This window comes from Sander vitreus, chromosome 13, assembly GCF_031162955.1.
Source record: "Sander vitreus isolate 19-12246 chromosome 13, sanVit1, whole genome shotgun sequence".
NCBI lineage: Eukaryota > Metazoa > Chordata > Actinopteri > Perciformes > Percidae > Sander > Sander vitreus.
In genome coordinates, this window is record NC_135867.1 from 10,751,103 (window position 1) to 10,764,723 (window position 13,621).

General features: G+C 38.2%; 1 protein-coding gene across 10 annotated transcripts in view; it reads right to left on the reverse strand.

The window, feature by feature from the left end:
• Positions 1-5,114: 5,114 nt before the first annotated feature.
• Positions 5,115-13,621, reverse strand: part of aff4 (AF4/FMR2 family, member 4) — a 34,287-nt gene continuing 25,780 nt past the window's right edge. For 9 of the 10 annotated variants that reach the window (XM_078266891.1, XM_078266890.1, XM_078266888.1 and 6 more), the window contains 12 exons: positions 13,312-13,463; positions 12,684-12,769; positions 12,027-12,261; positions 11,542-11,639; positions 10,528-10,591; positions 10,177-10,230; positions 9,400-9,536; positions 8,854-8,925; positions 8,170-8,263; positions 7,974-8,017; positions 7,304-7,521; positions 5,115-6,583 (listed from right to left, as the gene is read on the reverse strand). In XM_078266891.1, the coding sequence (XP_078123017.1) occupies positions 6,456-6,583; positions 7,304-7,521; positions 7,974-8,017; positions 8,170-8,263; positions 8,854-8,925; positions 9,400-9,536; positions 10,177-10,230; positions 10,528-10,591; positions 11,542-11,639; positions 12,027-12,261; positions 12,684-12,769; positions 13,312-13,463 (1,382 nt within the window). In that variant the 3' untranslated portion in view covers positions 5,115-6,455. The remainder of the gene's footprint in view (positions 6,584-7,303; positions 7,522-7,973; positions 8,018-8,169; positions 8,264-8,853; positions 8,926-9,399; positions 9,537-10,176; positions 10,231-10,527; positions 10,592-11,541; positions 11,640-12,026; positions 12,262-12,683; positions 12,770-13,311; positions 13,464-13,621) is intronic. The other variant, XM_078266885.1, reaches the window with a different exon arrangement.

The window sequence follows — 13,621 nt, forward strand, 5'->3', positions numbered from 1 at the left end:
TGCCAAAGCACCTAATAAATCAAGCTTTAAAAAACAAGTAAAGGAACATCTAAGGGCCCTAAGACTGTAACCATATTTTGTACTTTGTCTATGCATGGGAATGTTGATTTGTAAACGAAGATGTAAGAATTAACTTTGTCTATATTCTGTGCTTATGTATTTATTGTGATATTTATTAGAGTACATGAAGAGGACTATGTATGTTTATATTTGCAAAGAAAATAATACTAGCTATATTGCTATTATATGACTGTTCTGTCTGAAAATGTCTTATTTTTATAGTTTTTTTTGTCTGTTTTGTCTGAAAATGTCTTATCTGTGGTAATGTTTTATGTTTTGTGTGGACCCCAGGAAGAATAGTTGATGTTCTGCATCAGCTAATGGGGATCCTAATAAAATCAAAAACATCAAATTCCTAGATTACAACCCAGGAAACATTTCAAAATATTACAATAAAGACTGTAACACAATTATCTACCTTACAAACTCACCCTCATCTGTGTTCATATTGTTTTTATTGCAATGTGACACTATTGCAATCATAACCATTAACAGCAATAATCACAGTGATTGACTATTGACAATCCAGCGATAATAATAATTAAGGGCTGTGTTCTTTCCCCTCTGCTCTTCTCCCTGTACACCAACAGTTGCACCTTCAGTCACTAGACCGTCAAGCTTCTGAAGTTCGCGGACGACACCTCCCTCATCGGACTCATCTCTGATGGTGATGAGTCCGCCTACAGGTGGGAGGCTGACCACCTGGTGACCTGGTGCAATCATAACAACCTAGAGCTCAACGCTCTAAAGACAGTGGAGATGGTTGTGGACTTCAGGAAGAACCCAGCCTCACCTGCCCCCATCACTCTCTGTGGCTCCACAATTGACACTGTGGAGTCTTTCCGCTTCCTGGGAACTACCATCTCCCAGGACCTCAAGTGGGAGCTGAACATCAGCTCCCTCGTGAAGAAAGCACAACAGAGGATGTACTTCCTGCGGCAGCTGAAGAAATTCAACCTGCCAAAGACAATGATGGTGCACTTCTACACAGCCATCATTGAGTCCATCCTCACATCCTCCATCGCCATCTGGTACGCTGCTAGCACTGCCAAGGACAAGGGCAGACTGCAGCGCGTGTCATTCGGTCAGCAGAGAAGGTGATTGGCTGCAATCTGCTGCCGCTCCAGGACCTGTACGCCACCAGGACTCTGAAGCGTGCTGGAAAGATTGTGGCCGACCCCTCCCACCCCGGACACAAACTCTTTGAGACACTCCCCTCTGGCAGGAGGCTGAGGTCCATCAGGACCAAAACCTCACGTCACATGAACAGCTTTTTCCCCTCTGCCACTAGCTTTATCAACAAGGCCTGGAAACTACCCTGACTCTCCCCACACTCCACCTCTGGCTCCTCATGCCACTGTACCTACTCTGCTGTACCATTCCTTTTTACTTATTTTATTTAACATTTTATTTTCTATCTTTATTAATACATACTGTGTGGATACATGTATAGTTATATTGTTTATATTCTTCTTATCCTTCTTACATCTAGAGAATGTGACATGCTCCAACAACACCAAGACAAATTCCTTGTATTTGTAAAAAAAACGTACTTGGCAATAAAGCTCTTTCTGATTCTGATTATGAATAATAATTTATACTTTATTGATCCCCAGGGGGAAATTACAGTGTGTTCACTCTGTTGTTAGTACACTCCAATAAGCAGTACTTATGTAACTAAGTACATTTAGTTAAATACTGTACTTTACTTGGGTATTTCCATTTGATGCCACTTTCTGCATCTCAGAGGGGAATGTTATACTTTTTACTCCATTACATTTATTTAACTGCTGTAATTACTTTGCAGAAGTTGTTATAAACAAAAGCTATGAGTTTATGAAACGCAAGGCATTACAATGTTTATCTGTACAACAGTAAAATTAGCTCCACCTCAACCAGCTACAACATAAAATACTCGAAAATAAATTACAAAAATAATGCATCACTAATACTAAATTATTTTTTTTAACACAAACTGTTGTACTTTTGATACTGTAAGCATATGTTATAGCTAATACTTTTGTACATAAAATGTAACATTTTGAATGCAAGACTTTTACATGTAATGGCATATTTATACATTTGGGGTGTTGCTACACTCTCATATCCATATCCTAACTTGTGGCCATTGTTCCGCTTTGTCGATGGCGTTTTCATCTCAGCTGTTCACACGTATCTGTTACATTCAGATATACAGGTATCTTTTTATATAATAATGTATTATACATTCTGAAAAGTGTTAGATCATTTCTAGTTGTGCTCCAAAAAGATAATCTTCTTCCCATGGGAAAAATAATTAGTTTCTGGCCACTGGGACTACTTATGAGCACATGAGCATGCACAGTGTGTTTTGTTGAGTAACACTGAATGTAAACATTACTTTGTATATATATATATATTTTTTTTTTATTTATTTATTTATAACAACGCCACAGGGTATCTTTAAGTTTATTGTTCAGTAAATCATATTTTCGCATGTCGTTTTTGCGCCTCTCTAAAAACTAAATGAGCTCACTCCATTAAACATATCCATATATATTTTATTCTCAATACGGCAAAATACAAAGAATATTCAGGACAGACTCTCATTAGTCACAATTAATACTCACTTCACAAGAATGCTTTTAAATTACATAACCTAAGTTTGAAGATCAAACTCAATGAGTACCTTTAATCATATTGCCTCCATCATATATAGTATCTCTATCATCAGTTCTCTTAAAACTAATCCAACTTTATTGTACATAGTGTATGCTGCTGGTCTCACTTTAGAGACGACTTTTAGAAAAAAGGTGTTATACAACATACTGTATAAACTGCTACAACTGTTTTGACCTGTAGAGAAATACCTTTGTTTCAAAAGACATGTTGGACCAATTGTTCAAAAGGGACACATAGTAAATACATCTTTCTCGTGAGGAGAAAACAGACGTGGTTTTACATAACAGACTGTACACACCATCCATCCATCCCATGAGATGAACAATATACATTTCATGAAAAGTACACGCCTCCATATCAAATACAGAGAAGACAAAATATTCGCACTTGGATCTAGAGACATTAATGATTTATGTGGCGACCATGATACTGGGAGACAGTGAAGCAGAAGACAAAGTATACGTACACTGTTAAAAAAAAAAAAAAGAAAGAAAAAAAGGACCGAATAATCAATTTGATATACAGTGTTAAAGAGACTAGGATGTACTCTGTAACAGCTTGGAAGAAGAGAACACAAAAAAAACCATTTTTGGGGGAGTGTGCATAAAGTATCTCACAAATGTATTTACAGCATTTTTAAATTTCAATAAAAATGTCAACCTGTAGTAGAAATTCACCCTTAAAGAAATGTTATATTTACAATTTATACATTTGTATTTAAATAGAAACATGCAAGTGTTAACATCTTCCTACTCAATGTCAAAAAAAAAAATCATCTTACCCTGGATTCATTCAAGTTAGAATTAATATTAATTACTACTTACAAGGAAATCTCATCATGAACAACCCCAATACATTTACATCTTCCTATTTCATAAAATGGTACTCCTTAAAATGGCAAAATAGAAGAAAAAAAATAAAATACTAAGCAAAGGGGCAGAAAAATAAATAAGTGTGAGTAACAAACTGTTAAAAATTACTCTAATGCTAAATTTTGCACGTTTGACTACAAGATAGTGTAGGGAACACAAGGCGCAGACCTGTACTTACAAAGTGTACCAGTGTATGAAGACATTAACTGGGCTGGCAAAACCCACAGAGGAATTCCTATGAGAAAAGTGGCCTCCAGCTTTAAGTACAAAATGGCTCAAGCCATCGGTGTTTGGTTATAAAAAAAGATCTATATACACATATATACTAAACCAGTACACAAAATTGCAAAAGCTAAAGGCATTGGACACTTGAGTTCATCAGGTTTCTCACTGAGGCGGGGGAAAAAAGAAGTGAAAAAAATAATAATAATAAAAATCCCAAGCCAAAAAAGTAAAGTCTTCCACAGAAACTGATTCTTTTTTCCTTTTCTTTTTTTTTTGTAAAAATCCTGCATAGATTAAAATAATACCTCCTCTGGCTTTCTCTTTTTCAAGTGCCAGAGGAAATAACAGTATCCCCTCCTACAATAAAGGTTAGGGAGCCAGTGAAGGAAAGAAAATACAAAACACAACAAAATAAAAAAAAAAGTTAAACCTGAGCCAAATAATAATTTTCTTAAGATGTGTAAGGTGAAGTGTCAATACACCAAATGTATGGTTGAAAATGGGAGAAAAGTGCCAGAAAGTTTGACTATAATAATAATAATAATAGGTCTGAAACTTTCTGTCACTTTCCTCTTGTCCAAACACATCTGCCATTAACCAAAACAAACCAACGAAAGTTCTCATGAATAGTATTTGACCCAGGCGTTCATATTTCCAGCATGTTTTAGTAAGAAGAGGGCCTACAAAAAAAAAATAATAATAATTGGACAGTCCTTCATGTCATTGGCCATTACAAACCCCCAAATGTCAAGTGAAATCATGGGTGTAATATTAACGTCTTCATTCAAAATTCACTATTACTCTGTCGTTTTTACCCAGCCTAACAACTAGCTGACATGTTTCTTATCTACCGTCTTGTAATACAAGTATGATTAAAATTTAAATAGGAAAAATTACATATACAAATACTTTGCATCTAATAACCCTTGGTTCAACCCTGTTTTAAAAGAATGCGTTTGAAAAGTTATACTTCTGCTTGGCCAGAGGAAGAAAAGAAAAAAAAACTGCTTGCTATATAAATAAAATCTATATTGGCCATTATACTTCTTTTTTTGAAATATATAATGATAGATTTAAAACTCTTTGTTCTATACATGCAACACTGATAAGTTTGCCTCTCATAATCTTTCCTTCCCGATGAATTAGCTTTTGTTGTGCCAAATTAGCGGTCAACTCAGGCCCAGTTTTTATAAACTGCAATGTAAATAACTGCATGTGGAAATTATCTTCAATACTTAAGACACTCCCTGCTGTTCCTTAGAAAAATACACTCTGAGCAAACAAGGGGATAAAAAGATTAACACTGTCTGGAAGTGTCTTCCTCGAGCATATTTCTCAATAAACAATGTGGCTACAAGTGTAAAAACATTTCTTAGGGAGAGACTTGTACGCTGGAGCGTCAAAGACAGCAAATCTCTTAGAGAGAACATTAACATGATCAATTATATTAAGGCCAAGACACTAAAAGCCCCCGCTAGCGGCCCCTGGAGGCCATGCTGCTCCTTGCATCAAACCAGACCACAGTGGTTTAAACAAACTGACCAACATTCAATTTTCTAGCGCGTCAAAAAAGTAGTTCATGATTTTGGAAAATAAAATGACACTGTTAAAAATAAATACACTGATCGATAAAGAGAACATTCATAAATATGTGTGTGTCAGAATCTGCTGTGCACAGTGGCTATTCCTACAGTCCGTCCTTAAATCCTGTGGGTATGCTCTATGATTAAGCTTTAGCGCCTCGAGACTTTGAAGGAAAGATAAATGGAGATGGTGTTATGAAGCTTCATTTGCTTCAGTATCTTCATGTGTTAACAGGACTTGACTTAAAACTGAAAGACTGCAATAAAAAACATAAATGTTAGCAGCTTCCATTAACTGCAAAATGCATAAAATGAGTTGTAGCAACAACAACAAAAAGAGGAAAAATAAAAACAATTCATCAGATATGAGGGGTGGCTGTTTGTTTTCCTGTCGCTCACATACAAGGCACAAAAATGATAAAGAGAAACCTTCATTTTAAAGCACCTTTGGTGTTTATGGGAGGTACTTTGGTGAAACAAAGTAAAATAAAAAGTTAAAAGCCAAAGTAGCCTAAAAACCAGACCCCATTGTTAAGCGTTTTCGTAAGAAATAATTCACCCAGTGCTTCCATGCCAAAGAGATAAAAACATGGCCTTCAAAGATTGTAAGAATGCCGATATATGAAGCGTGGCGATAAGCTCTTTTTGTTCCTGTGCTGCAGTTTCGATGCTTCTCCCTGTGTGCTGCTGTCGACGGTGTGAGATGCTCTAGATTGCTCAGTGTTTTTGGCAAGCTGGTGTAGAAAATGGACACAGTGTTGGAGATATGTCTGAGAAGTTCATCACACATGTGTGTGTGTGTGTGTGTGTGTGTGTGTGTGTGTGTGTGTGTGTGTACATGGAGGACCAGAGGTGGACCGTTTGTGTGTGTGTGCATACAGTACATCATTTTATGTGTGTCTGTCTGAGAGGGCATGCGTGTGTGTCTTTGAGCACATGTTGCTGAACACAAGAGGCTGAGGAGTGTGTGTGTGTGTGTGTGTGTGTGTGTGTGTGTGTGTGTGTGTGTGTGTGTGTGTGTGTGTGGAAGCAGCGTGCAGGGAACGAGTCCTCGCTAGGGAATAAGCTTTGCGTCCAGACGCAGCCAGTGGAGGCCCTGCCGTGTGTAACGCACCAGTTCTGTCATGCTGCTGGTGTTGAAGATCAGAGGACCCATCACCTTGTCCAACTCCAAGAAGAAGTCTGGGGAAAACAAAGACACAGCGAGAGGGGGCATGGTCAGCTTAAAAGCCAGCGAAAAGTTCAAGGTGGGACAAGCGAGATCATTTGTATTTTCATTATAATTTATTTTTCTTTAAATTGTCAGAAAATAGTGAAAAACTATTTCCCAGAGATGTTTTAAGGTGCTCATATTATGCTCATTTTCAGGTTCATAATTGTATTTAGAGGTTATATCATATTTGCTGTACTGCACATAGCTCTCTGTTTTAGCTACAGAGTGAGGCATCTCACTTCTATTCCATCTTTGTTGGGAGTCGCACATGCGCAGTAAGTACTGCTAGCTAGTCAGTTGCACAGTATGAGGGCGTTAATAATCAGTTCAGTACATCAAAGGATTCATCAGCTCCATTTTTTAGCATGTTATCAATTTTTTTAAGTCTATTTTAATCAGGTATTTTTGCCTTTATTAGATAGATCTATTCTGAAATTAAAAGTGCTGGAATTTTATGAAACTTCCAAGTCTATTAAGACACATCTCAGCAACAAAGGCTTAAAAAGTCATAAAAAGCAACAACAATGCTATAATATTAGAGCATTTTAAATGAGACCCTGGTGTTTTAATGCAGATAAGTTTACTTTACTGTATTGTTATGTGTAGGGAATTTCCCTTTTCATTGCTGCCAATATTATAATGAAGTATTGATTTGTCCCAAAACATGGTCTGTTTAAAAGGCAGTTTACCTTTCTGCTCCTTGGATAGTTGCTCCGCCTGGTCCCAGACCTCGGTGGCGTACAGGAAATTGGAGGTGACCTGAACATAGCTGGCAGCCATCTGGTGGATGCGCTGAGGTATGGTCACAGACGAGCTGGCGCTGCTGCTGCTGACGACTGCCGAGTAGCCGACGGCCGTGCCCGGCGACAGCTTCGGAGACACCGGAGAGGGCATACCCGCTGCCTTGCTGCGTTAGGAAACAGAAACAAGCAGACATGGTGTTCAAAGGGCTGGAACTGGTATTGGAAACAGTGTGGTCCACGGCAAGTTATTTTTAGATGGCTCAACAAACGCCTGTGACGGCATGACAGTTAGATAAACTGAGCACTAACTAGAAATCATCCTTGATAGCAGTATTTATGTAATTGCTACCCAGTATGACTCAAGAGCTTCAAACTGTTCTTTACCATAAGGTGTACAACAACAAGTATCTGCACAGGCGCTGATTTAAAAAAAAAAAACAGTATTTCAATAGTTATCTTAACTCTCTGTAAAACAAAATTAAACCTTTAACCCTTGGGAAAATGTCAAACTAATTTGCAGTACTTTCTCTCAACATTTAAGAGGTGTGCAGGAAACACAGCTGTCTCCTTCACAATTACATTTAATCTCCAAAGAGCAAAAGAGGACATGACTTACTTTCCCATTCCAGGAGAGGGAGCCTGGGTGTTACTCAGAGAATTCTGTCAAACAAAGTCAGGGGAAGAACATTATGTACACAGCAGGTTACACATTCACAGAGAGAGAGAAAAAAACAACATACATGGAATTTAGACTGTGTTCCTTTGGTTCTGAAGGTTTGCCAAGCAAAAACTTGATCTCAGCTTTAAAGTACCTTTAAGTGTTCAGTGAGTGTTTTGGAGTATTTTAGTGCACTGTCTTTCCTCAGCTTGAATAACCGCAGGTAGAGCAGAGACTGGCATCGCAGGCTGGAAAAAAAAAAAAAAAAAGAAAAAAAAGGTTCATATTGATCTTACAGTAAACTTGCAAAGAAGACAGCAATGACCAGAAATAGGTGGACCACTTAAAGGTGCAGTAGGTAAGACTTATTAAACTAACTTTCTGTCTTATTTGCTGAAACTGACCCTATGTTCGAGTAGAACTACATGAAGCAGGTCATTTAAAAAACAAATCTGGCTCCTCTAGCACCACCTACAGCCTGTAGTGAGATTTGCAAAAATCCACAGCTCCCTGTTCAGATGCACCAATCGGGATCGTGGGGGGCTCTAAATGTGTGTCAATCACTGCTCATGCACATACATTCATTCTCCCTTGTGGGGGGGAGGGGTTTAGGAGAACGTTTTGGGCTTTAGCAGAGAGGGGGGAGGGACTGAGAAGTTGCCGATGTTCAAATTCTTTGGCTAAATCCTGGATCTTCACAATCCTACCTACAGCACCTTTAAATACACCACTCTCGTTCAATCAAAAAGCAAGGAGGTTGAGTACTTTTAGTTGATGGCTAAGGACAGGATGACACCTCTTAAACATGAAATCCATAACTGTCAGTCAGCATACTTACCAAAGCACAGCTAGCCTCTTGTCTGCTGAAGTAGCATCTGGGGCCAGGTAGCTCTTTAACTTCATAGTGTATCTGAACGTACAGACAGAACAAATGTTTAGTTTCTAGGAGAACCAACTGTTAAGTCATTATAGAAACACTGCATATGCATTTAATATACTGACTCTCTGTTTAAAAGAGTACTATGTACAATGATTGAGCACTTCTATAACATGGACTCACAATGGCAGTTTAATAATAAAAAAGTATCAAAATTGATGCAACAGAAACAGAGACACCGTCTTTTTTTATTCCAAACATTCTGCTTCCTTGTCACAAACCTGGCATCTACATTACCCACAATGCAAATCGACCACAGACAGGTCATTTGGATTTTTGGGTGGGTCATCACTTCTTTCTAACTCTACACTCCCAGGTTATACTCTCATTCACATATGCAGTAGTACTATCCAAGACCTGTAAACAGACTTTGATGTGTACAATCTGGGGAGTTCCCCTTTAAATTGTGACAATAATAATAAAAAAAAGGTACTTATGTGTCCTTACTTGATAAGCTCCACGGTTTCAGCATACATGGGGAAGGGAGACTTTGCCTCTTGGGCACTCTTCTCCAGAGCATTACCACATTCAATAAAAGATACCACAGCGTCCAGGTAGTAAACTGCCTTCTCAAAACGGTCCAACTGCAAAAGAGTGAACAGGGACACAAAAAAAAATTACATTCTCTGTTGGCGGTGCATCCCAAGTTAATGAGCATGTACCAGTCTAATATTGCATTTCTTTCTGAAACTGTCACAGCAGTGCATGACTAAAGCCTGTTCACATGACTTTTAAATTTGACATGGTTTTTGGCATGGTCACGTTATATAACTGACATGGTTTGTATATGATTTGGTGTGGAATACATAAACTCTCTTTTCCTTAAATAACAGCAACAACTCAATTATGTTGTGTGTTGGCTTCTGGATTGAATGTATAGCATAATAGGGCTAATACATTGTAATCCAGGCACATCATAAAGAAATTGAAAATCACATCCATAATGGATATAACGTCAAATAATTTTTAAGAGAACAAAAAGAAATGTTATTGCTTAGTTCTCCTCAATATGGTGTGTGTGTGTGTGAGAGTGTATCATTGGTTTGTTTGTCTAACTTTAAGTAGAAGTTATTTTCTGTTTTGTATTTAAATTGCAGAATTCTTAACAGCAGCAACACAATAATGTTTCAAGGATTTTGAGTGGAAATGCCATGCAGCTGAGACAGGTATCTCATTATCCTCAGGTAAGTAACTGACACCAGATCTGCAGTTAAATATAGTCACCTGCTCATCTTTCAGCGACCCGTTTTTTTGCTTTTTGGACATTAAGCTCAAATACTGTGAGAGCACAGAGAAAAAAAGGGCTTTGAAAACGTTGTGTCTGAGGTAAATGTCCCAGTCAATACAATAAATACAATACAATCACATAAATGTCAGCAATAAAAGGAAATATGTTACAAACTCAAAATGTGTTCCTATATCTATCATTAATCTCTATGCAAAACCTCAACAGGATGTTGTTTTACATTAAAGGTGTAGACCTTGTTAAACAACAACCCTCTCCTCTCACTGCTTTGCATGCAGCAACTGACACTCAATTACGTATGTAAATAGGCATTAGGCTGCCGCTCTTACCAGTGCATCTGCATTGTGTTTAAGTTTCTTGGCCTCTTGTAAGTAGTGATCTGCCGAATGGACCCTGAAACAACATTTTTAACAGGTCAAACTAATTTCATTACTTCCCTGAACCATTAAAAAAAAGCCACAACACGGTGTAAGGAGCCAAAAGGACAGTTCATAAAGCAGGATATTATGATCACACCAACTAACTGTTTTTACATTCCAGAGCTTTATAGTTCATTGATCTAGTCGACTTTCAAGTTGCACAAATCATGTATAAAGCAAAAAAAACAGACTACTAACAGGTACTATTCAGAAGTTCTTTTTGATAGAGAGGGGAGTTATAATTTAAGGGATAAGTTTCAATTTAAGGTTCGAGCTGTTCGCACGACTATATATTTAACAAAAAAACAAAGGTACAAAGCAATGATTTTCAAAAATGATATGAAAGGAGGGCTTTAACAGCTACAATATGTGTTCAGTGACATATGTGTGTGTGTGTATATATATATAAATAAAGATAATTGTGATAAATATAAATAAGATATAAATGTGTTAAATGAAATAATTTACTGAGTTATGGAAAAGGGGTAGGATAAAATAAGTGTATACTTCTTCCTACTCTTTTTCAGACATGTCTATGTTGGCTAATGTTACTTATTGTTTATTAAATGTTTATTGAATGTATGCAGTTTCTGCATACATTTACTCTTAGCACAGACCTGGAAACTAAACATAAAAACAACAATATCCTTATGCTTTCATTGAATCAAACCCTGAAACAACAGACAACAATAAAAGGCAAGACCATGTTGTTTCTTTACCTCTGCATGCAAAGGACACGGATTCCCAACAGAGAGCCTTTTAAAATGGAAATTTACATCATCTCTCCTGCATGCAGGCACATCTATTCATGACCTCCCCAACCTCCTACAGCTTAATGCATCAAAGGCAACCCTAGATCCCCACAGCAGTTCCTTCTGCATACCCTGCTGCGGGGTTATCCACAGTGGAAAGAGCTCTTCTTACCTGTCCTCAAACACCAGCTTGGATCTCTGAGCCTTGGAGCCGTCCGTGGAGAGTGGAAGCACAGCCAGCTGGTTATCGCAGCCCTTTGAGGATTTCTCCTGCAGAGACAGCAAGCGAGGGGAAATAAAGTAACCGGAAAAAGGGGCATGGTGTTTGAAGTAGAGGGGGGAAAAAAAAAAATGGAGAAAAAGGTGAGATTGACTGTGTCTAGAAGTAGAAGTGTTTCTGGCTCTATGGATATTGAACATAGTATACAATATATATAGACCTATATAGAAGTTATGTTCTCGACCACTCCCTTTAATCCCACAGAAACATGTTTATTTGTTTTTCATGCTTGCTTAGTTATTTAACTTCCCCAGGGGAAACACTGCACAGTTGGCAAACATGATGAAAGATTGCACTTGCACGTCCTACTATCCAAAATGATTGCCAGGTATTCAGACCAACAGCAAATGCCCGGCGATAAGGTCACGCGCACTCACCTTGCCATCGCGTGTGTTGCGTCCCTTGTCCTCTCCTTTTCTGTGTCTGGAGGTGGAGTTGCCCTTGGTGCTGTGGCTTCCCTCCTTTCCACTTCCTGTCCCGCTGGACAAAGAGGTGGAGGACTGGCTAACTGTCCTCTTTCGACTCGGATGCTCTGCCTTGGGCATCCGCTGAATACCTGATATGGAAGGAGAGGGGACAGGCTCCTCTTTCTTCTCCAAAGACCTCTTAGACCTGGTGGGACATGAATCGTCATTGTAACACATCTTGTATTTGTTATTTAAACGGACAAGCTTTGTTGCAGTACAGTACTCGCGTCATAAAATATTAACACTCAAAAGAATAAATATCAACTTTCCAGATACACATTAGGATTATAGCAGAGATGTCCTTATAATAAAAGGTTAAAGTGCAGCTTGAAGAGGCCACAATGTAACAAGCAAGCCAAGACACTGAGCCTTCATGCTTTAATTTTGTAGGGCTCATTGGAGTTTAGAGGGTTTATTTTGTTAAAATTGTAAGAATAGAGAAAAAGCTATCTGGCAAGCTTCATTTTGCCTGTAAAGACATTAAATACTACTGTCTCACCAAGTGTTCCCAGTGTGCAGAGGGTTTTACTGTGAATGATAATCAGAAGGAAAAGGAAGAATACCCACTCTTTACTGCTGTTTTTATGATTAGATAGGGACTTCTCCTCTAGCTTGCATCGCTTGCTCTCTGGCTTGGTGCCTTCTTCATCGTTCTAAAACATACAAAGATTGCAGAAAATTAAAAAGACACATTAAATAATTTATTAGTGTTTGTGTGTACATGTCTCTGAAGAAAATGCTTTGAAGACAAATAAATGTGCAACTTAGCACTTGATTTCTTACAAGGTACAGTACAACCTTCCGCCAACCCTTAATGGTTTCCCAACTCACTGTTACGCCCTAACATATCACTTAGATTGTAAGTCTCTTTGTCTGGTAGTTTCACAGCTATGATTTAAAAAAAAAATGCATAATGATCTAATGGCAGAAATCAAAGATCTGGATCTCAACCAAAATTGTATCAACTGTTCATTGTCTTAAAGGCATTTCTTTAGCTGTGATGGAAACCTGTTTTGGGGGGGGTCCAAAAAACTGTTGCCAAGCTCTAAAAGATGTCGCAGAGTGGAAAATCAGGGCTCAAGTCTTGTAGTAGGCACTAGCCATTACTCTCCTTTTACTCTTCTTAAAGCGAGACATAAATTTAAAGATCACAGCAGAGAACACAGACAGGAATTCTCTTTATCAAGTCGTATACCTTGTGTTTCCTCTTTGCCTTACTAGAGGTCTTCTCAGAGTTCTGTTTGCTGAAGTCTTTGCTGTCTCTATCTAGAGAGTCGTCCCTCTCCACTTTTATCTCTACAGGTTCCTTGTAGGGCCGCCCTGGGATCCTAGACAGCAAGCTGAGATCTATAGGAAATGGGAAGGGTACGAGTTACTTTGGTCCAAAGAAAAGAACATTTTTTGAGCCGTGTGCACTCCAGCTAGACAAATGTAAAACAAGTGCGCAGAATACAGAATTTGTGTTATATTATTATAAGACTTAGTCGCCTTATAAGCAGCTTCGA